This window comes from Electrona antarctica (assembly GCF_951216825.1).
Source record: "Electrona antarctica genome assembly, chromosome: 23".
Taxonomy (NCBI): Eukaryota; Metazoa; Chordata; class Actinopteri; order Myctophiformes; family Myctophidae; genus Electrona; species Electrona antarctica.
In genome coordinates, this window is record NC_136804.1 from 19,096,460 (window position 1) to 19,118,847 (window position 22,388).

A 22,388-nucleotide genomic window follows, 5' to 3' on the forward strand; every position below is an offset into this window, starting at 1 on the left:
GTTGCGTCTAGGGAGAATCTGGAGAGGCTGCTGGATGACCGACACTTCAAAGAGGAAATCGTTCTTTTCAACATCTCAGAGGAGAGAGAAGTGGTGAAGGACTCCCACAGGGCCACGCTCATCCCGCTGCTCATGAGGTGTGTTTAAGTGTTTGTGTGTGTGAGCTCAGAGCTGGTCCTTGCCTGCATTGTTTCAACAGTCACCATGATTTACAATGACGAGTCTGTGAACAAAAACAAAAACGTGTATTGACTGGTGGTAACGTGAAGCGGAAGAGACATGGTTTTATGAAGCTCGCCCCACGACCAACAAGTAGGGGTCCGCAGTGACAGGGACTGCATGGGGGGAATTGACCAACAAGTAGGGGTCCGCAGTGACAGGGACTGCATGGGGGGAATTGGCATACAGAGTAAATTGGGAGAAAAAAGATAAAGGTTGATGTTCTATTCTTCATAAACCCTGTGCGTTGTTATGTCGCTTAGGATTCTGTATGGCAGAATGCGCAGCAAGGCACGCAGCAAGCTCCAGGGCAAGGCGGGCTCCACTGCGCGCACCTCCATCGTGCTGCGCTTCCTGGCGGGCTGCCAGGCGGAGGAGCTGGGCATGTTCATCGACCTGCTGCTGGAGCCCGTCTCCCACCATGGCCAAGGTGCAGTATGACACAGTGCTGTAGAGCAGGGCTCTTCAACGTTGTTCAGTATGACACAGTGACACCATGCTGTAGACTAGAGCAGGGGTCTTCAACGTTGTTCATTATGACACAGTGACACCATGCTGTAGACTAGAGCAGGGCTCTTCAACGTTGTTCATTATGACACAGTGACACCATGCTGTAGACTAGAGCAGGGCTCTTCAACGTTGTTCATTATGACACAGTGACACCATGCTGTAGACTAGAGCAGGGGTCTTCAACGCTGTTCATTATGACACAGTGACACCATGCTGTAGACTAGAGCAGGGGTCTTCAACGTTGTTCAGTATGACACAGTGACACCATGCTGTAGACTAGAGCAGGGGTCTTCAACGCTGTTCATTATGACACAGTGACACCATGCTGTAGACTAGAGCAGGGGTCTTCAACGTTGTTCAGTATGACACAGTGACACCATGCTGTAGACTAGAGCAGGGCTCTTCAATGTTGTTCATTATGACACAGTGACACCATGCTGTAGACTAGAGCAGGGGTCTTCAACGTTGTTCATTATGACACAGTGACACCATGCTGTAGACTAGAGCAGGGGTCTTCAACGTTGTTCATTATGACACAGTGACACCATGCTGTAGACTAGAGCAGGGGTCTTCAACGTTGTTCATTATGACACAGTGACACCATGCTGTAGACTAGAGCAGGGCTCTTCAACGTTGTTCATTATGACACAGTGACACCATGCTGTAGAGCAGGGGTCTTCAACGTTGTTCATTATGACACAGTGACACCATGCTGTAGAGCAGGGGTTCCCAAACCTTTTCATGTCAAGGACCCCCAAATTGACATTTATTGGACCCCCATTTGAAAAGATACAGCAGGGACCCCCATAAGAGAAGATTTTTATGGCTCTAGCAGTGATTCTCAACCATTTTAATTTCAAGGACCCCCAGTTTGACATGCATTAGGCTACAGACCCCCATTTAATGGCATTTCTATCTCTGGGACCCCCAATTTACATTGTAAAATCAATGTTAATTTAACTCTGAAAGTTACTCTCACATAGTTACAGACCCATAAGGGTCCATTTAGTTACAAACTATCATTTAGCTGGGGTCCCCCTGGAACTGCCTCAAGGACCCCTGGGGGTCCCCGGACCCCACTTTGGGAATCACTGCTGTAGAGGAGGGGTCTTCAACGTTGTTCATTCCAAGGACCCCTGAGCTGAGAGGGACATGAAGCAGGGATGCCCCCCTCCCCACCACTGCATATTGTATTATAGTGTTGGTTGGTGAGCTTTTAGATCATCTATTTTTGGCTAAAGTTCCCCTCACTTCCCTCAGAATCCTCTCAGATTGAGGAACCCCTGGCCTGTAGTTAACCCCCTAAGGGTCCTGGACCCCCTATTGAAGACCCCTGCTATAGAGTGGGGTGCACACCTGAGTGGACCTGGAAAGTATTTAAAGGATTACTTGTCTCTTATGGTCCATTCACATCGGGTGCAACGCAATTTGTTTGAGCGACACGAAATATAAATTAGGCTTTAGAAGTCAGAGCACAGCATTTAACTGCCCCTCCACCCTCAGGTCCTTGTCTGCCTGCAGTGGAGAAGGCGGTGGCTGACATTGACCTGTCAGCGGTCCTGCCTCTGGGTCGCCAACACAGCCTTCTGAACATCGTCAACACAGTGATCCACAAACTAGGCCACCTCATCCACAGCTACCTGCCCAAAGTCCTGCAGATTCTGCTCTGCATCACAGGCTCCGTGTGCAAGATTCTGGACAGCAGGGATCAGGTGATGACCGCCACTCACCGGTGTGCACATACCCCACACATGCTCAGTGTCATTTTCAGGGTGTAAATATAGACCCTTACAGGTCCATTTCTATATGCATGATGGAGACATCTTTTAGGTTGTGTATCCGTGGGGAGCCACACTTCAACGCACGCTTGTTCCGTGTGATTTCAAAGGGCACATTCACAGATTGTACAGATTGTACAAGCAGTAGGCTGGTGTTGTGAAGTGTGATTTTCAACAAAAATGTGCGTTTTAAATCAATCTACCTTTTTGTGCACTTCAAAAACATTTTCAATCGACATTTAGAACGACAAATCATTCCTGTCCGTCAGTCAGTCCAATGTGCCCAGGTGACACAGCTCAATTTACCAAGAGTAACTTTTTTTAAATTTATTTTGGGGCTTTTCATGCCTTTATTGATAGGGAACAGTATACAGAAAGGCCGTCGGGCTCGGGAGTCGAACCCGCGGTACGCCGTCCGGCTGGCTTGGCAGCCTAGGTGTCCAGATGGTTGAGCTAACCGCCCGGGCCCCAAGAGCAGCTTTTTAACAATCACTTTTAGAGAAGTGATCTGTCTTTCTGTCCTATACGTATTGAGAAAGGACCTTGTGTGTATCTTTCAATATTTCTCCATCCAGTTGAAGCCGGGTTGCATCAGTCCTTTGAAGAACCTGAGGCGTCTGGGCATCCTCAGGGTCCAGGAATTCTTTGATGGCTTCGTCCACTACAGCTTCGGTCCAGATGAACTGGACGCAGTGTTCACAGCTGTGGTCTGGCCTCAGGTAGGTGTCTCACTAAAATGTCACACACACAAAGGGCACCATCGTGTGGTTGACATATACTGTATGTCTCATGTATTGTATCTATTTCATTATGTGTACACAACAAGGTTTTGTATTTGAAATGCCATCCAAACCATTTGCTCATGTTTTCATCCCCAGGTGTGTCGTCTGCCAACAGAGAGTACCTACTCCCCCACGCCTCTCCTCAAACTGATCCATGTCTGGAGTAAGAATGCCAGGTGATTAGAAATTATATATAATTTCTATTTCCCAAATATGTACGTATGTATCACGCATAATTGCACCAAGATATCGACTTTACATTTTCCTCTTTTCATAAATGCTTTTATCACTGTCTGTCCCTGTCACTTTCTGCCTGCCTCCTAATGTTTTACTATTTTGTATGATGGTGTTGCGTGCTGAAAATAGCCGTTCTACAGAGCTTTCAGATTGTCTGTTGCCACGCAACGTCTACGACGTATCTGTAACAACAGGACTCCATCCATATTTGGATTAGGTTTCAGCCCGATCCGACCACCATTCACTTCCATTATAAGGAAGTAAAATATTTCAAAAAGTATAACGGATATTTGAGAACAATACGTAAATGTACTACCTTGGCTTACTGGCAGCGTGGACAAGAACTTTAGCAGCTCATTGGTCCAGCTGTTTGTGAGATTAGACACAGACAGACAGGTGCGAAAACATAATTGGACATAATCAGGCGGCTTCATGTCATGTCTTACAGGTATTTTCCCCTCCTGGCAAAGCAGAGAGCAGGTCAGGCAGAGTGTGACGTTCTCCTCAACGTCTTCGCACTCCTCTCTGCCAAGAATGCTTCCCAGGCCACCGTTGCCATGGTGATGGACATAGCCGAGTCCCTAGTAACGGCGGCAGACTTTGTAGCCTCGGAGGGTGAGGGTGAGGCTGAGGCTGAGCTGATCGTCAATGGTTGCGTTTTCCCACAGCCAGCAGAGGGCGATCTCCACACAGCAGGTCAGTGAATGACTGGACAGATCACTGGACAGAGGGTTGTTTTACATACAAAGACGTCAAACCTTTTGTATGTTAAAAAATAAGACGGAGTCTAAGAGACATGTCTTCCATTTGGATCTCGTATTTCATGTGTTGTCCAGTCTATAGGCCCAACCACACCAATGTGTTGTCCAGTGAGTCTATAGGCCCAACCACACCAATGTGTTGTCCAGTGAGTCTATAGGCCCAACCACACCAATGTGTTGTCCAGTCTATAGGCCCAACCACACCAATGGGTAACGGTTGGATCTCGTATTTCATGTGTTGTCCAGTCTATAGGCCCAACCACACCAATGTGTTGTCCAGTCTATAGGCCCAACCACACCAATGTGTTGTCCAGTCTATAGGCCCAACCACACCAATGTGTTGTCCAGTCTATAGGCCCAACCACACCAATGGGTAACGGTTGGATCTCGTATTTCATGTGTTGTCCAGTCTATAGGCCCAACCACACCAATGTGTTGTCCAGTCTATAGGCCCAACCACACCAATGTGTTGTCCAGTCTATAGGCCCAACCACACCAATGTGTTGTCCAGTCTATAGGCCCAACCACACCAATGGGTAACGGTTGGATCTCGTATTTCATGTGTTGTCCAGTCTATAGGCCCAACCACACCAATGGGTAACGGTTGCCATGCAACTCCTTGCAACCAAACGGTTGCGAGTAGACACATGTAGACGCATGTAGTTGCAAGCAACCATTGAATTGAACCAATTGAATCGCTTGCATCGACATGTGCCACCATGCGCCGACGTGCAACCGGACAGATCACACCACTGCGACGAATGCTAAAACCGATTTGTTGCGTCTCGACACATTGGTGTGGTTTGGTATGTATATTTCAGCCTCATCTGACCGCATTGGACTTCCATTCTAAAAAGATAATAAAATATTTAAAGAAAAAAGATACTAGTTTATCAGGCCGTGGCCCGTGATTATCATGGCAAACCCGTGAATAGTGTTTGTGCCAAGTGCAGAATGCACACACGCACGCATACACACACCCTACAGAGCCACACAGCAAAAAGCATATTGTTAATGTAGTTATTTTTGTTTGTCAAAACAAGGATGTTAGCTCAACCCAAAATGTGGCATCTCTCTCAGACATGTTGACTCAGGGCTCCAGACTGCTGCTGCCCCACATCTCCACCCTGCTCAACTACCTGAGTGGTGTCGTACGCAACAAAGCACGACTGAAGAGGAAGAAGTTCAGAGTACAGGTGGCCAGGGAGCTCAACATCCTCTCCAAGTGAGTTTATGTGGCCTGGCATGCTATAGTTTGTTTTAATAGTTTCAATGTACTAGAATAGATCATGTATTTTGTGATATTACACTGTTGAGACTGATGCTAGGTTCTTGGTTTACCTATGATCCTAGATTACTGAGGCACTGTATTTGATCATGTATGTGTTTACTTTGCTTACTGTACATCGCTCTGATTAACCCATTTTGACCTGAGGACGTCTTCTAAATCATGACAGTTTTCTGAAAAGCCTATGTTTCTATGTCAGTGGTGCTCAACCTTTTTCATGTCAAGGACCCCCAGAATTATCTGTATTTGGCTGCGGACCCCCATCTGTAAATATGTTGTTATAGGGACCCCCCCAGAAGCAAAGATTTGAGTTAAAACGTTCGCTCTGAAAGAATATATTCAAAGATTTGCGCCACATTTTCAGTTTCGGCCCGACAGCAACAAAACATTGTTATTATACTGTATGTAAACTCTGAGGGAATCAGAATATTTTACCAACCTGGTGTGCGGACGGACTGGACATACAAACCTTGGTGATAATTATGAGATTTCTTTTTCCAGGATTAGTCGATTTGTGAGTGACAAGGAGCAGAGCTCGGTGCTCATCAACCTGTTGCTGCCATACCTCCAAAAAGGACACAACTCCCAGGTGCGACCCACTGATTTTTCACTAATGTGTTTTGAGCTTTGCTGCTATCAGTACAGCAAACTAACTTATTGTTGTTTACATGCAGTAACAGTAACTTTGTAGTTAAGTCTTGAGATGAGTGAAACAAGAAACTATACTTTTAAGAATTCCAGTTGTACATTCCCAAGAGATAAATGAACACTGATGATTTTACTGTGTAACAAAGTGGTCCTAATGTTTTATAGTATACTGTCATTGTATGTCTTAATCCTTCAATGATTACCTGGTGTTTATATATGTGTGCTTATACGCAATAATATACTGTATGTGTGTTTGTGCTCTATAGGAGACAGAGATCGACATCCTGGCTACAATCCAGAACCTACTGAGACAGTGTTTGGAGCCATCGACCTTGCTCAATCCTCTCGGAAAACTTTTCTCCACCATTCACGAAAAGCTGCCCAGACAGGCCCTCACTAATGTCTTCCAGGTATGGGGCATCGCAGACGCCACCATATGTTTTCTCATACCTTTATCATTGTCGTTCAGTCTTTCTGTTATCAGTATAACATTGGCTAAGTTTTTATTTCTTTACAGACTCTTTCAGACCTGGATCCCTCACTGACATACATCACTGATGTTGTAGCCAAGGTGCGTTCGTTGATTCAATAAAAACATTTATAATCTTCCACTCCTACCTAGTTTCTCTCTCAAACACAAATACACAAACACTACTAACTGTCTGTTTTACTCCCTGTGCCCTCTCCAGTTGAACGCGTTTGACAGCCGACACTTAGACGAGATCTACTTTGACGTGCGTCTGGTCGCTTTCCAAGACGCCACCAAACGTATCAAAGAGATGCAGACGCTGGATATGGACTTCATCAACACCATCATGCACAACTGCTTCAGCACGTTTGAGGCAAGGAGGCACTTATAACCCCATTCCATTAAGCTCCTGGACATTTTTTATACGTTATTCTTTCATAATTGGGAAGATTACTATTGTCAGCTTTCCTGCACATTGCTGTATACTGTTAGCATTCTCCATTAACCACTTAAACCCTAAACTTAGTTGACCCCAAGGGCTATATAGTAGATCCTCTAGAATTTCCCTCAGTACACCACCTTGCACTGCTTTGTAACGCCTCGTGATGATTTTTCACCTATTAGTTTTTTTTTCTTTTCTTTTTTTCTTCTTTTTCTTCTTTTTTTTGAGAGAGAGAGAGAGAGAGTAGGGATGTAAGTGTTCAGTCGTCCATTGCTAGCTGAATGTTTAGAAGATAGCTTGAGGATACGTTTTACTTGCGTTGTTGCATGGAGAATTGTAAAAATGCTAGTTTATGATGCAATAATAAAACAAAAACGTTTCCTATATACTGTATTTTCTTCCTTTAAAAATGTTCTACATCTCTCCTGTCCTTCCATCCCTCCATAGATTGGAGACATGTCTTTGGCAGACAATGCCACCCTGTGTTTGTCTGCGGTCATAACCCAGGTGGTGGAGGCTGAAGACGAGGAGGCCTACAAGAACATAGTGCAACACACCATCCTGGATGCTGTACGCAAGGGCCTCCACAGCAAGATGGAGGTAGGGGTGGAGACGCATACACACAGCATACAACACGTGCACACAACCCCACACAGTATTACTGTCAGTGTTAACTGGAGCCTCACCTACAGCAGTGGCTGCACATAATAGTAGAATACCGTACGTAAAGGATCTTTACAGACACATGTACAAAATTCCACAGACAGTTTATTCACCACAATACTGTAGATCAGTAGTCTCACATTGCATCGCCTACCGATACATCTGGGGACTTCTACTGTAAAAGCAAGGTAGTTGCTAGAACAGCAGCGAGAGAAGAAGCCACTAACAAACATACTCCGGGTCACCGCAATATGCCCCTGGCCTGTAGACTTTGGATTGGTTCTTCTGCAGTTCTTTAGTTCTTCAGAGTTTTAGCAACAAAAGCTGTGAGAAGTGAAGTGTTTAGAAAGTGATCTGTGAGTCTTAATCGTTTACCCGCCAGGAACATAGGAATATTAACACGTAGAATCTTGTAGCCTGCCACAAACGGAAAAGCCGTTTTAACAGCGATGTATTCATTAATGCATGTTTTAATACGATCGTATCGAAATCTACCGTCCGTTAGCTTTGTTATGCTTCTGACACAATGGGCGCGGCCATTTTGAAAATGCGCGCGCATCCACTAACATTGCCGGCTCTGTTTTCAGACGGCTTTATCTCACAGAAGCGACATTGCAGAGGACGCTTTGTCCCAGACAAGCGTTTTCAACGGCCTGTAGCAGGCGCTGTGATACTCGCGGTCCACTTTTTCCACCACCGACCGAGAGAACGAGCACCAGCTTCGTCAACACACACGGAATGGTTTCATAGTAAAATGCGATACGGATATTTGGCTCTTCAAAGTAAGTGTCACGCGTGATTAAACCATGGCAATACGCAATCGAGGGATTAATTAATGGCGGCAGGCTAAGAGTTAATAGATCAGATGTGTAATTGTTCTTTCTTCCTGCATTGTCCACCCTCAGAGTGTGCAGCATGACTACACCACGGTCCTGGCCTGCCTGGTGAAGAACTTCCCCTCTAAGAAGGAGTTCAGAGAGCTTGTGCAGCTCACCAACTACACCGACCCCGAGTCTGACTTCTTTGAACACATGAAGCACATCCAGGTTAGTGGAAGGACCAGGAAAGGACTTCTTTACCACATGAGCAGTCACTTAGAAATCTTCTCAGTCTGATTCAATGATATTTCTTCAACTCCACTGCCTCCCCATCGTCATCGTCATGCTCTCTACCGTGTCTTTCATTCCCCCACTTGGTGTAGATCCACCGACGGGGTCGTGCGCTGAGGAGACTGGCCAAGCAGCTGACGGAGGGCACAGTGGTGATGACGCCACGCACCCTGCAGTTCTACATCATGCCCTACGCCATGACCGCCCTGTTTGATGAAAAGATGCTCAAGGTGGGCCTTTCACATGCGCACACGTAATGTCACACCTCGACCACATGCTGGTCGCTTAATCTTTGTGGCAAGGAGAGTCTTCAGACGTAGTGTGTGTGAAGTGAAGTCATATTTCTGTGCCGGTGTGTGTGATTCATGAGATCATACTTATGCACGTCTTATGCAGCATGAAAGCGTGATATCAGCGTCGGTGGAGGTTGTGGGCGCAGTGTGCCGAAGGCTGACCTGGTCCAAGTACCTCTACTACATGCGACACTTCATCCACCTCTTGCAAACATCACAGGCAGATCAGAAGCTGGCCGTCAGGTAGGGGCAACAAGAGGGTGTGTCTGTCTATAGTGAAATCCATATGGGTTATGGATACCTTTCCTGACTTTGCTTTCCCTCCCTCTCTCCTCCAGTTTATTAGTCTCAGTCCTGGAGGCATTCCATTTTGACCACCAGACACTTGCCAAAGAAATGGAGGCTGCCAGGGCCAGAGCCAAAGAGGGTGAGTGTTGTGTTTGAACGACATGCATCGAAAAAAGAGCAGACCTACTGTCTTAATCATTTTTGTGAAAGACACAAAGCTGATCTACACACCTCTCTATCTCTCTCTGTTTCTCTCTAGCTGAGATAGGGAGTGTCACAGTTGGAGAGGAGGAGGAGGGGGACGAGGTGCCAGCCCTCAGACTGGATGAGAGCGGTGGCGAGGAGGAGGAAGCCATGGAAACGGACACTGCCGAGGCAGGAAAGGAGGATGCCAATTCCAGAGAAAATGCCGGTGACCCTAAAGCCAAGGGGTCGGGTTCCGAGGACCCAGCACTGCCCACTGGCCTGCCTCAGAGTGAAGAGGAACTGGACAATCTCATAACCTCCATCCACAAGACTGTCAACGACAGCGTCTTGCCCCGCCTGCAAAAGTGTCTCACCGCCAAGGTACTTCATTCACCCTTCACCCTTCAATGGATCTTAGAGTGGAGACAAAAGTATCATCTGTGTATGTGTGCTACGGCCAATGTCTCTGTGTGGGAATCCTAGATGAAGCGAGATGAGGAGCACAAGGCGGTGAAGTCCAAGGATGTAAAGGATGAGGAAGTGAGCCGCGTACCCATCGCCTTTGCCATGATCAAACTGATGCAGACTCTACCTCCAAACATCATGGAGGCCAACCTGCCCGGGTACGCTCTTTTCTGTTCAGTTTGTTCCATTGTTGTTCCACACTCAGAGTTACAATTGGATTAGAGTCAGTTTGTTTCCATTTGTACTGTACACTCTCAGAGTTAAATCTTCGACATTGATGAAGACCTACTGTAGGTTAATAAAAACTTGCCGTGTGTGTGTGTGGTCCAGGATCCTGCTCAAGGTGTGCGTGCTTCTGAGAAACAAATTCCAGGAGATCCGTGACGTGGCGAGGAACACGCTGATAAAGATCATGGAGACGCTGGGCATCAAGTACTTCCACTACCTGCTGAAAGAGATGAATACCGTCCTGGTCAAAGGCTACCAGGTGGGAACAACACACACACACACACAGAGAATCTCTCCGACTCCTTGGTACTGGTTCTGACTCTGTCTGTCTTTCTGTCCGTCTGTCCGTCCGTAGTGCCATGTGCTGACCTTCACAGTCTACCAATTGCTGATGGTTCTCAGTCCAACACTGAAGTGTGGAGAGCTGGACCCATGCATGGACATGCTCATACAAGTGAGAACATCTTGTTTTTTCTTTTTTTATGTAAAACTGTTGGGGATATGTCTAACTAAACACATGCACCCCAAAACTGTCACATGCAAATTAGTTTGCATGTTGCATGCTTGTTCTGAAGAGTTCTGAAGCATTTATAAACAGATTTGCTCTAAACTTGTTTGAATCAAAACTGGTCTCGGGCCAATGAAAAACTAGTAATTGCAGCCTATAAACAATTTAACACCACAATAATTTGGAGGGGAAAAGAAAGATTTGTAAACGTTTTGTCGGTGTCGGTACCTCATGTGTAAACTACTAATGCATCCTGAAGTTCTCATGGTCAAAAGAAGCACTGCAACACCTTTTAGACAAACCTACAGAGGTCTGTTTTCTACTCTGCTCCTTTGTTTTATAATGTAAAAAACACTCACACAATCCTCAGTTTTAGGACATTGGAACAGTGATGTGTTACAAACTTGAAATAAATATTGGGCAAAAAAACCAGAGTGCCATATTATTCAGCCCCCATCTTAAACCTTGTAGATTCAGTGACATTTCACAAGAACGGCCAACTAATGGCCCACGATCCTAATCATTTTATCTATCGAGTACTGATACAGTTCAAACATTTCACTTTCCCCTTTCATTCATCTTCCTACGTTTTTCCCGCTCCTCCTCTTCTATTCCCCTGTGTCTTGGGTCTAGATGTTCAACAATGAGCTGTTTGGGCCCGTGGCTGAGGAGAAGGAGGTGAAGGGGATCGCCTCCAAGTCTATGGAGGCGCGCCACAGCAAAAGCATGGACTCATATGAGCTGGTGGCAAAGTACTGCGGCAAGGACCGTGTCACCCTGCTCATACTGCCACTGAAAGAGGTGGGCAAGATGAGTAGGCCTTTTGTAGTTAACCCATTTTGACCTGACCTCAAAATTTAAAAAAAAATCTTCTAAATCTTCCAGTTTTCTGAAATAAATATTTACACGATTTTTCAAAAATAGCAGACCTACAATTGCTCGTAGCGTGCCACTCGGTGGCGCGCTATGAGCTTGTAGATCTGCTATTTTTCAATAGCTAAATTATAACATGTTTAAATAACCAAAAGGGGTTCCCGCCCAAAATGGGTTAAACGGTGTATAAACTGTGGATTTGCATTTCCTTTCAATTGATTATATTCACACAGAGGCCATTTTGTGCTTATGTGTTAAAATGGCAGATGTGAATAAGGTTAATTCCAGATTGTTATGGGTACTAGTAATTTTGTGTTAACCCATTAAATCTGGGAAAGCATCAGTGACAGTCATTTTAGATTTTTGTGTTGGCTATTCAAAAATAGCAGATCTACAAGCTCACACCGAGTCACTTCGTGATGCTATTTCAAATTTAAAAAATAAAATCTTGAAAGTGTTTGAGAAATCTTGAAATAGAATTGCCCTCAGGTCTTTATGGGCTTGTGGGAAATGAATAAGACATTTTACCCAACTGTCTCTGTCCTCCACCTTTCTCTCCCTCTACTTATCTCTTTCTGTCTTCCTCTCATTCACACGGTTCTCTCTTGATCCCCGACTCTGCCCAGATCCTGGAGGGTTCATGCAGTCTGAAGGTGTGTCGCCGGGTGGCCGCGGTGCTGAGGCGGCTCGTCCTGGGCTTCCTTGCCAACGGCGACATGGGCCACCGGGAACTCCTGCTGCTGGCCCATGGCCTGGTCAGCCAAAGCCTGCCACTGATCACCAAGAGTGACAAGTACGGAAGGACACGGAGACACAAACACATATACACAGGCATACACATATTAGACAAAAGCTGCTCGCTGGTGGACATGGACGATCACAAATCTAGATATTCTATCTAGTGCACAGGAAGGGAGGTGCACGGATGTGCATAAACACACATACATATCTGTATATAGACTAGAAAACCAAGAAGACTCACCACCAATCCCAATAAAGCGTTGCAGTCCCGCCCCTGACGAGGGCCCAGGAAATAATGCCCCGTTCGTTTTCCCCATAGACTTTTCAAAAAGTATTTATTTAAAGACGTTTAAGCTGCGGACAAAAAGCCAACTCTTGTTGTGACAAATCATGACAATAAACACAATGTGGAATTATTTCCTGGGCCCTCGTGGTTCTGAAAGGGGGCGGGACTGCGACGCTCTATACTCGCCCCTACCTGTACTTGTGTAGTGACCTTGAGACTGTAGTGGTCCTATGGAACGAAGCCATAGGGGATAGTGTTTGAAATGGACACTTCTCAACATCACCCCTCTTTTCTCCCTAGTGGGTGTTTGGAATGCTAAAAAAAAACTTAGAACAAAAAATTTGAATCTACTATTAATGCTAACAAGACTTAATTGAATCAGAAATAGCTCATAGTTGCATTATCACATTTCAAACATAAAGAAGAAAGATAATTATGTACACTTAATTAAAATAACATTCAAATAACATTGGGATTGGCCTTTACAAACACTTGCATGATGCAAGACTTGATAAGCTACATGTACACAGCAACATTATGTACCATGTCTGACACTTTGTACTGTTTGCATGTGAACAGAGACAAGGCATCGGTCCAGCCTCCCCCTGACCCCCGGCTGCCCCCTCCCAGCTGCCTGCTCCTGCCCCCCACCCCGAAGAGAGGGGGAAAGAAGGCTGCAGTTAGTAGATGTTCCAACTTGCACATCCTGGTGGACGCTGGCCTCAAGGTGAGGACCAAAGCTGTTGGCAATGCATCTCCATCCATTAAATGGCACTTCTCATAAACGTGAATTTAACCTGTTAAGACCTCATTCTAAAAATGTCTTCTAAATCTACACTGTTTTCTGAAAACATTATGTTGCTATATCAGTGGTGCTAAAACTTTTTCATGTCAAGGACCTCCAGAAGCAAAGCTTTGAGTTAAAAATGTTCGCTTTAAAAATCTGTATATTCAAAGATTTGCACAAAATGTTCACGATAAAGGGGGGGGGAACAGATCTTCAAGCTCACTATTTTTGAATTGCCAAAGAAATAAAAAATGACACAGATGCTTTCCTGGTTTTAATGGGTTAAGGGCGGAATCTCTTTTTACCTACTTTTCTCAGATTACAAACAAACATGAGGTAGCAGCTGTTGTTGCCTATATGTGTTTGCTTGCTTCTGATCTGTAGAACTTGAAGGAGATGTTAATTTTTTACTAGCATCTGAATTAGCTAAACAGAACTTATTGAGGACCATTCTTCAGTCTATTTTACTTCTTTTTTGTAGTAACTTTGTAACAGCGGTTGACTTGTTTTATTTGACTAATCCACCCTTCAAGGCAGCATTGCTTATCCCTACTGCCTTAAAGGTCCCCTCAATCACACTGAATTTGGTATGAAATGGGATGAAATAACTTGACTTCTTCAGGTGACTTGGTGCTATAAGACTGTATTTTGTATTGTCTACTATGTGGAAACCTTTTCACTCCCAGCTGCTCCACATGAGTCTGAAGAACGCCAAGGTGACCTCCTCTGCGGACTGCGCTCTGGAAATGTTGGACCCATTCATAACGTTGCTACTCGACTGCCTCAACTCCATGCATGTCAAGGTGTGTGTGTATGTGTTTGCGCGTGCCTTTTTTGGTCTTTGTGCACAGATGTGCACAGCCTAGGATTATTCTACAGTCAATCAGTCATGCATGTGTATTAATATGCATTGAAATTAAATACTAATTTTGAGAGTTGTATGGAATTGTATTGTTGTGGTCGCCTCCTTTGGTAATTCCACCATGGTGCCGTCTCCCTCCCTCCCTTGCAGGTGACCACTGAGGCTCTGGTGGGGTTCATCTGGCTGCTCAAGTTCCCCCTGCCAGCCATAGAGAAGAGTGCGGACCAGCTGAGCAGGCAGCTGTTTCTCCTTCTGAAGGACTACTCAAAGGCGGGTGCTGCCAAAGGAGAGAACTACCACCTGGTGCAGAACTGCTTTAAGGTAGCCAGACTCCCACTGGAATGTACGCTATGTACATAGCAAAGAAAAGGCATACTTTAACTGAGAGAGTCTAAGTTTCAAATGGTTAATGCTCTCTCTCTCTCAGACTATAACCGTAATTGTGAAGAACGTGAAGAACAGCAAGATCTCTGAGACGCAGCTGCAGGTGCTGCTGGGATATGCAGAGGAGGACATCTATGATCACTCTCGCCAGGCCACTGCCTTCGGCCTGCTAAGGGTATGCCAAAAAAACAGTGCTATTTGTTTATCTGAAATTTTGGTTTTCTTCTGCTAGTAGACATATTTTGTGTGCAAACCAACAGTGACAATAAAAGGCCAGTGCTTTCCTAGACACACTTGTAGCCTCCCAGCTACGAGTGTGCAGTTTCTCCTGCAAATTATCACATTCTCTTCAGTACTCTGAACTATGGGCCTCATGGGCTACTTACTGTATGTGTGTCCTCAATGAGCTGTATATTTATGTAGTTTAACTAGTTTCACATTGTAAATTGAGTTGCTGAAGGACACCAATACATTACTAGAGACGGCTAGCCATAAAGTAAGTGTGTGTGTGTGTGTGTGTGTGTGTGTGTGTGTGTGTGTGTGTGTGTGTGTGTGTGTGCGCGTGGCGTGGCGTGGCGTGGCGTGGCGTGGCGTGGCGTGGCGTGGCGTGCGTGCGTTTCAGGCGATTCTGTCCAGGAAACTCATTGTTCCAGAGATGGAAGGTGTGATGAAGAAAGTGGCCAAGCTGTCAGTCACAGGCAACAACCACATGATCCGAGTCCGCTGTCGACAGGTCCATTTTCCATCTGTCACTCTCTACTACTGTATACAAACTAGCAAGGCAGAAACTCCTCGTCTTTCAATGTCCCTGTGCATGTCAAATACTTTGATGTGTATTTGTGTTTGAACAGCTCTATATGAAGTACCTGTTGGACTACCCGCTGGGGAAGAAGCTGAGGGGTCACCTGGACTTTGTGGTGTCCCAGCTGAGCTATGAACACGACACCGGGAGGGAGTCCACCCTGGAGATGTTGGCTTATATGTTCCAGGTCTATCCTCAGGTAGAGGGACAACAATCTCTTCATGGGGTGTTTTAAAAGTCTTGATGGTAGCACAAACTAGAAATGCACACAGAGAGAGGCTACACATAATGCTGTGTATAAGCATCACGCTGAACTTTGAGTGTATGCTACTGGTATGACTTTGATCTTTGACCGATGTAAAACCCTGCCCACAACAAACAGCCACCGGCTATTACAGTACACACTTGGTTGCTTGGTGTGGATGTAATTTCACCCGTAACCCCTTAACCTCTTAAACCCCAGGGGGCTAAAGGGGGTAAATCCGCAACATCGGAGTTGGAACCGGAGACCAATTGGGTCTCCATTGACCCGCTGAGCGCTGTTCAGAGGTGGACAGCCGCTGCCCCCGCCGGCGGGGACAAATGGGGCTCAAGAGGCTTCTAAACATTGAAGTATGACGAATAGTGGAAAAAAGCCAATCTACAAGTTCACAATGAAGCAATTTTAAAAGGATCACCTGTGTGAACTGAGCAGTGCAACTATACTTTTATTGTGATTGTTACTGTACTGTACTGTACTGTACTGTACTGTACTGTACTGTACTGTACTGTACTGTACTGTACTGTTTTATTCTTAGTTATACTTTCATTGTTATAGTTCTAGTGCTCAGTGTGAAAGGCCCTTCAGGCTGCTCAACAGTGCCACTTTGGTCACCCAGCGGTACTGCTGTTCATACCCCAAACAGACATGCATAGACACATATGGATTATGGACACACGTGGCCAGTCATTGGAGCCGCTCAAAAACAGTTGAAAGTGGGTAAAATATGCTTAAAAATGATATACATAAATAGAAAATCTTTCTTTCATGCTTGAGTTCTTGTTGTATGCTGAACGAGGATGAGATTAACCCTGAGCTGTGTGTTTTCTCCCCCACAGGACATGTTGCTGGAGCACAGCGGCCTGTTCTTCGCTCCACTTGCCCTGCAAATGGTGAACGACGACTCTAAGAACTGTAAGAAAATGGCCGCCTTGGCCATCAAGGGCTTACTGGAGAAGCTGGACCTGAACCACCAGAACACCCTGTTCGCCCTTGTCATGACCTGGCTGGCTGCAGAAAAGGCAAGTAGACAGATTTACCCACTTTCTATCAGGTGTCCCTATTTTGGAGGGCATGTTATAGGTTTAATTAAAATAAAAAGTATGTATACTGTATAGCAGGGGTAGGCAACCTCAGGCACGGGTGCCAACATTGCCACAGGGGAGGGTGGTCACTGGCACACGTGGCATAAGTGTTTGAGAGAGATCTTTTATTTTAATATTAAGAAGTATTCAAAAAAGTTTAGTCTGTGAAATTAAGTCCCCTCACATCTATATATAAATTACACCCTGCACATAATTCTACATTCACTGAAACGTTGGGCTCTGAGTCTGTGGGAAAGAAAATAGGCCACATAAAAAGGTTATGTACAGCCTATGGACAATCAAAATCAGATGGAAATATTACATTTTTATGTGGTGACATAATTAAACTTTATGTTGAAAAGGCACACTGATTATCAAGAAAATGCAAACATGGCACTTCATGTCAAAAAGGTTGCCGACCCCTGCTGTATAGTATATAAGTGTTTAAAACAAAGCACTGACACCTGGTGTTTCCCTTTCCCTCCAGGTCAACCTGAAGCGTCTCGGGGCTCAGGTATGTGGGCTGTTTGTGGAGGTGGAGGGAGAGAACTTTGCCCGTCGACTGGATGACCTGCTGCCACTCATAGAGAAAGAGATTCACCCAGACAACTATGAGGAGGTAAGCCTTTCACGTCTGTCTTTTAATAGCTACTAGTTGTTTAGTCAGATGTAGCCTGGCCGGAGCTGAGTGATGTGTTCATTAACCTGTAAGGGTCTATTGAGGACGATTCTAAAAAAAATGTCAAGGACCCCCAGAATTATCTGTATTTGGCCGCAGACCCCCACCTGAAAATATGTTGTTCCAGGGACCCCCCCAGATGCAAAGATGTTAGTTAAAAACGTTCACTGTGAAATAATATATATTAAAAGATTTGCGCCACATTTTCACGATTTAAAAAAAGAATAGCAGATCTACAAGATCTACACTGTTTTTGTTGTGTACTTGTTGTTAAAGTGTACTCTGAAATACTGAGCTACACGTGATGATGTTAGCGGTTGTTTTTCTGTCTCATCTCTCCCTGTCTGTCTTCCAGATAGAGGAGGAGGATGAGGAGAAGGGAGCCGACCGCTTGTTGTTCAGCTTCCTGACTCTCATCACCAAGCTGGTCAAACACTGCCACCTGCTGGAACTTACCAAGCCTAATGACACACTATACAGCATCTGGGGTAAGACACGACACACACACACACACACACACACACACACACACAGACGCGTAACTAGACGCAGGCTGATCAGTGAGTGCCCCCGAAAGCACCCCTCCCCCCCTGGCTGTCGTGACTCGAGACTGGGAAAGCCCACTGCACAATCTCTGACTTCCTTCATGTTATTAGCCTACAGCCTGGGTCCGCGGCTACACTCTACTAGAGGAGAGCTGTTGGGAGGGAGGCGGGGCACATGTGTGCTATGCATATGGTATGGTGTTAGCCTGGCTAATAAGCCAGACCGAATCAGCCGTTGGCAAAAAAAAATTGCCTGCCGGCGGATTACGGTCTGGAGAGGCTCAATTGTACGCCCATTTTTCCTACACCAGAGAACTGGTGTGACCAATCGGGACACGGTATGCAATATGGGCGGGCTTTGGTACAGTGACGTTCAATGCTTGAAACCTTTGACTGACAGTAGCTCTGACCAATTGCGTCAAAGAGAAAATGTTTGAACCCGCCCCGCAGGAAACAAGATCCATACACAGCATCTCCAGACTCAAATACCACACGACAGTGTGATTTGAGTCTGGCTTATTAGCCAGGCTAATGGTGTGTGGCTGTGTGTGCTAGCAGCAGGCCCCGCCAAACTTTGTTCAACTCAACTGTCATTGCGTCTGTATGTGTTTATAATTTTATTTTACAGACCCCCTTGCCTCTGGGCCCCCACGCAGTCGCGTTGTCTGCGTCGCGCTAGTAACACCCCTGCACACACACACAATAAATGTATACGTACACACACAGTACATTCCATATTTTTGTGTCACATACATTTCATGTAATGATGTAACCACCTGTTTTCTCTCCTATACTAAACCATTTCATATGAGCTCAACTGGCTATTCTGATCTCATATCTACTGCTCACTTTATTATTGCTAACATGACAGAGCAGCAAATACACAGTAAAAGAAAAAAGAATCACAGAGAGGGAACCTGATCACAGCTGACTGGATTTCGAATCCAACCTGCGGCTCGAAAACACACACACACACACACACACACACACACACACACACACACACACACACACACACACACACAGGCACAAAGAGGCCTACCAAAGATGGTTTATGTATGAAGATGGGCCAACTTCATTGGAGCCACTAGAGGCGAAATGGTACACAAAGCCTACAAATGGTCTCCTAAATATAGTAGGCGTGGTTTGCTTCTCCCCGACCTCCCCCCTCCCCCCCTGACAACAACACTGTTTCCACACTCAGTCTAGTAGGTGGCGGTAATGCACCATTTAGGTTTGCCGACCGCCATGAAACCCGATAGAAGAAGAAGACAACAACACTGACAAGTCATTTAACAAAGTACATTGAAAACAACTGACAAGGTGTACTTTTGAAATAGTCGTTTTAGTTTCTCGAAGTCCTCCAACCATATAAATTCATGATTTGGATCAATCTCATTAAAAAGTCTCTCCCTAATAGAGTTGTAGAATGGACAATAAAAATTTCCTTTAGATCACACAGACTACATAATCTATCCTCCTCAACCGTGCCTACATATCTGCCTGTCTCAATATGCAGACCAAGTATGCCAGCTCTAATTTGGGCACATAAGGATCATTTCTAATCGTTTTAAATATGTCCATTCATTTCACATTATAATATTCACATATTATCATCTTAAATATGGGGTCAGAGCCCCCTATGTGTTGTCCGTGAAATTGCAGATGGACAGAGAGAGGCTTCCGGACTAATCTGAAATCTCGCGAGAGTTTGTTGCTGGGATAAAGAAATGTCATTAACAAAGTAGATTTTCTCCTGATTTGTCTCGCTAAAAGAAGCCATTTTACTATGAATATCTTGTAAATATTGTGTGCCTTGTGATGATTTGGTCCAGTATTTAGTTCAGTGACCATGGAGTTAAGGAATGGTTCAGAAGCTGTGTTCACGTTCACTCTCCCATTGGAAATGAATAGACTCCAACATTCTTCCTGTCTCCTAATAATGTTACCGCCCACCTTACGCAGATACAGGAAGTAAGCAAAGTTGGCCTCTCTTGCTAATTCTCCTCTTGGGGCCTACTCAAACATGTCTCAACCCGCAGGACACATCGAGTCTCACCTGCGCTACCCTCACTGCTGGGTGTGGCTGACAGCCTCTCAGCTGTTTGGACAGCTGTTTGCAGCCCACCAGCCAGAGCAGCTGCTCAAGGTCTGGACAGCAGAGGGAGACAAAGCTGCATCTCAGCCTGCAGCCACAACGTTCATCACCACTAACATGGACAAGAAGGTAAAGACTAAACAAGTCCTCCCTGTACATTTCAATATTAATTGGTGGATCTGTAGTTATTGGAAAGTAATAGACGGAGGAAGGGGCTCGCTACTCACTTTAAAATGCTCCAAACTTTATTCACATCAGCAGCAAACATTGTTTGCTTGTGTGCTGCTGTTGGGAATAATAAAGTCTTTGTCTTTGAATATTATTGGAAATGAATACTGTGGTACTGGAGGTACGAAACTACAAATCCATGAATATTTGAGTGGATCCATAAGCTTTTTAGTTTTTGGTACAATAATTGTTTATTCTCTGAGTCTGCCTTCATTGACCTTATTCATGCTTATCTTTTTCTTCCGTCCTTCCATTCTTCCTCCCTTCCGTCCGTCTTCCATTCCTGTAGATGAGAGAGATGGTGCTGTCTCTTTGCCGCCAGCTTCAGTCCAAGTTCCTGGACACACCTTCTGGAGAGCAGGTACACAAACCCTCCCGGACCAATATCTGCACACGTCAAGAACAACCTTAAAATCATTCCGACCTTTTATTCCTAAGCCCTGTATACTTTTGTCATATGACGAAAAGTTTAAATAGCCAATCTACAAGCTTGTAGATCTGCTGTTTTGGAATATTTGTTTATATTTTTTACGTACACCTGATTGGGGTTAATAACTGTTACACAGTTCCAGATATGACCCTGTCAGATTGTGGTTTGATTGACAACTGTGCCGTATCCCTCCCACAGGTGATCAAGAACCTGCTGTTCGTCGCCAAGGTGATTTACCTCATTTCCCCAGAGTCTGACATTACTTCCGCTCAGGAAGCCATGGAGGAGGAGGCGGAGCATAAGGAGAACGGAGAAGGGGCCAAAGAAGAAGAAGATAAGGTTGAAGATGACGTTGGTGAGGAGACAGAGGAGAAACAGGCTGAAGAGGAGGAAGAGGATGACAAGGAGGACCGGCCTCCCTCGCTCCTCTGGCTGATGAATAAGCTGTCACTGTTGGCCAAGAGGGAGGCAGCCGACACTCCCAAAGTTCCCCTGAAGGTACACATGTAACCCACAAACAGGCGCACACACACACATACATACAAACCAGGGGTGAGACGACTACCAAATGACTACAGTGAACTCATGAGTGTATTAGAGATTATTGATATCTAGAAATAGCAGGTAACTTGATTTTCAGATTGAGATAAAATATAGATATAGATTTTCACGTGGCCATGGCTTTGTAGGACACGTACAATCTAGAAATGTATCTATTAGTCTGTCGGTCTGTGTGTCCGGGGCTTGTCTCGCAAACCGCTGGACCAATCAGCTATTGTCTTTTGCACGCTGCCAATAGACCATGGAAAGATTTAATCTTTTAATGGAAGTCAATGGTGCCCAAATATTGAATCATACATGGTAGATATGTCATCGAATGGACACATGTGACACAGTTCCGAGATCCACATGAAATCCATGGCAATATTAGACCCCATCCTGTTTTTAATTTTAAAGTTGATAGTATGCCATCCTGTTCTTCTTAACACTTGCCATCCCTCCTGTAGAGATCGTGCGTATTTAAATTCCTGGGGGCCATAGCCATGGACCTGGGGAAGGATAGTCTGGGTCCATATCTGACCACCATCATCTCTCCACTGTACAGAGAGCTGGACAGCACCTACGCTGATCAAGGTAACTGAGTGTACAGTTCTATCCTGAAACGGCATTTTGATTCCCTGTCACGTTGAACTTTGACCGTCTCTCTACAGACCCCACTTTGAAGAACCTGGCCCAGGAGCTGATCGAGCTGATGAAGAAACAGGTGGGGATAGAGACCTTCTCTATGGCTTACTCTGCCGTGCAAAAGGAGTTCTCACTGAGACGCGCAGCACGCAAACAACACAGAGCCAAGCAGGTATGTACACACGCACGCACGCACGCACGCACACACACGCAAAATACAAAACGAAGTTCAACCACATCATTATCTTTGCATCGGCACAACCCTAATGC

The 22,388-nt window shown here is 45.3% G+C and overlaps 1 protein-coding gene across 1 annotated transcript in view; it reads left to right on the top strand.

Annotated features, from left to right (window-relative positions):
• utp20 (UTP20 small subunit processome component) overlaps window positions 1–22,388 on the top strand; it is a 41,908-nt gene that overhangs the window by 17,331 nt on the left and 2,189 nt on the right. The window contains exons 25-60 of the mRNA XM_079494627.1: window positions 12–137; window positions 483–649; window positions 2,233–2,441; window positions 3,083–3,226; window positions 3,386–3,465; window positions 3,975–4,222; window positions 5,368–5,512; window positions 6,077–6,164; window positions 6,490–6,633; window positions 6,741–6,794; window positions 6,913–7,065; window positions 7,582–7,734; window positions 8,703–8,843; window positions 8,999–9,136; window positions 9,303–9,442; window positions 9,538–9,626; window positions 9,747–10,054; window positions 10,157–10,296; window positions 10,469–10,625; window positions 10,722–10,820; window positions 11,508–11,675; window positions 12,374–12,540; window positions 13,354–13,501; window positions 14,248–14,364; window positions 14,574–14,744; window positions 14,851–14,982; window positions 15,430–15,540; window positions 15,659–15,808; window positions 16,708–16,890; window positions 17,441–17,572; window positions 17,988–18,120; window positions 20,220–20,404; window positions 20,793–20,864; window positions 21,132–21,431; window positions 21,941–22,067; window positions 22,145–22,290. Coding sequence (XP_079350753.1) covers window positions 12–137; window positions 483–649; window positions 2,233–2,441; window positions 3,083–3,226; window positions 3,386–3,465; window positions 3,975–4,222; window positions 5,368–5,512; window positions 6,077–6,164; window positions 6,490–6,633; window positions 6,741–6,794; window positions 6,913–7,065; window positions 7,582–7,734; window positions 8,703–8,843; window positions 8,999–9,136; window positions 9,303–9,442; window positions 9,538–9,626; window positions 9,747–10,054; window positions 10,157–10,296; window positions 10,469–10,625; window positions 10,722–10,820; window positions 11,508–11,675; window positions 12,374–12,540; window positions 13,354–13,501; window positions 14,248–14,364; window positions 14,574–14,744; window positions 14,851–14,982; window positions 15,430–15,540; window positions 15,659–15,808; window positions 16,708–16,890; window positions 17,441–17,572; window positions 17,988–18,120; window positions 20,220–20,404; window positions 20,793–20,864; window positions 21,132–21,431; window positions 21,941–22,067; window positions 22,145–22,290 — 5,365 coding nt within the window. The remainder of the gene's footprint in view (window positions 1–11; window positions 138–482; window positions 650–2,232; window positions 2,442–3,082; window positions 3,227–3,385; window positions 3,466–3,974; window positions 4,223–5,367; window positions 5,513–6,076; window positions 6,165–6,489; window positions 6,634–6,740; window positions 6,795–6,912; window positions 7,066–7,581; window positions 7,735–8,702; window positions 8,844–8,998; window positions 9,137–9,302; window positions 9,443–9,537; window positions 9,627–9,746; window positions 10,055–10,156; window positions 10,297–10,468; window positions 10,626–10,721; window positions 10,821–11,507; window positions 11,676–12,373; window positions 12,541–13,353; window positions 13,502–14,247; window positions 14,365–14,573; window positions 14,745–14,850; window positions 14,983–15,429; window positions 15,541–15,658; window positions 15,809–16,707; window positions 16,891–17,440; window positions 17,573–17,987; window positions 18,121–20,219; window positions 20,405–20,792; window positions 20,865–21,131; window positions 21,432–21,940; window positions 22,068–22,144; window positions 22,291–22,388) is intronic.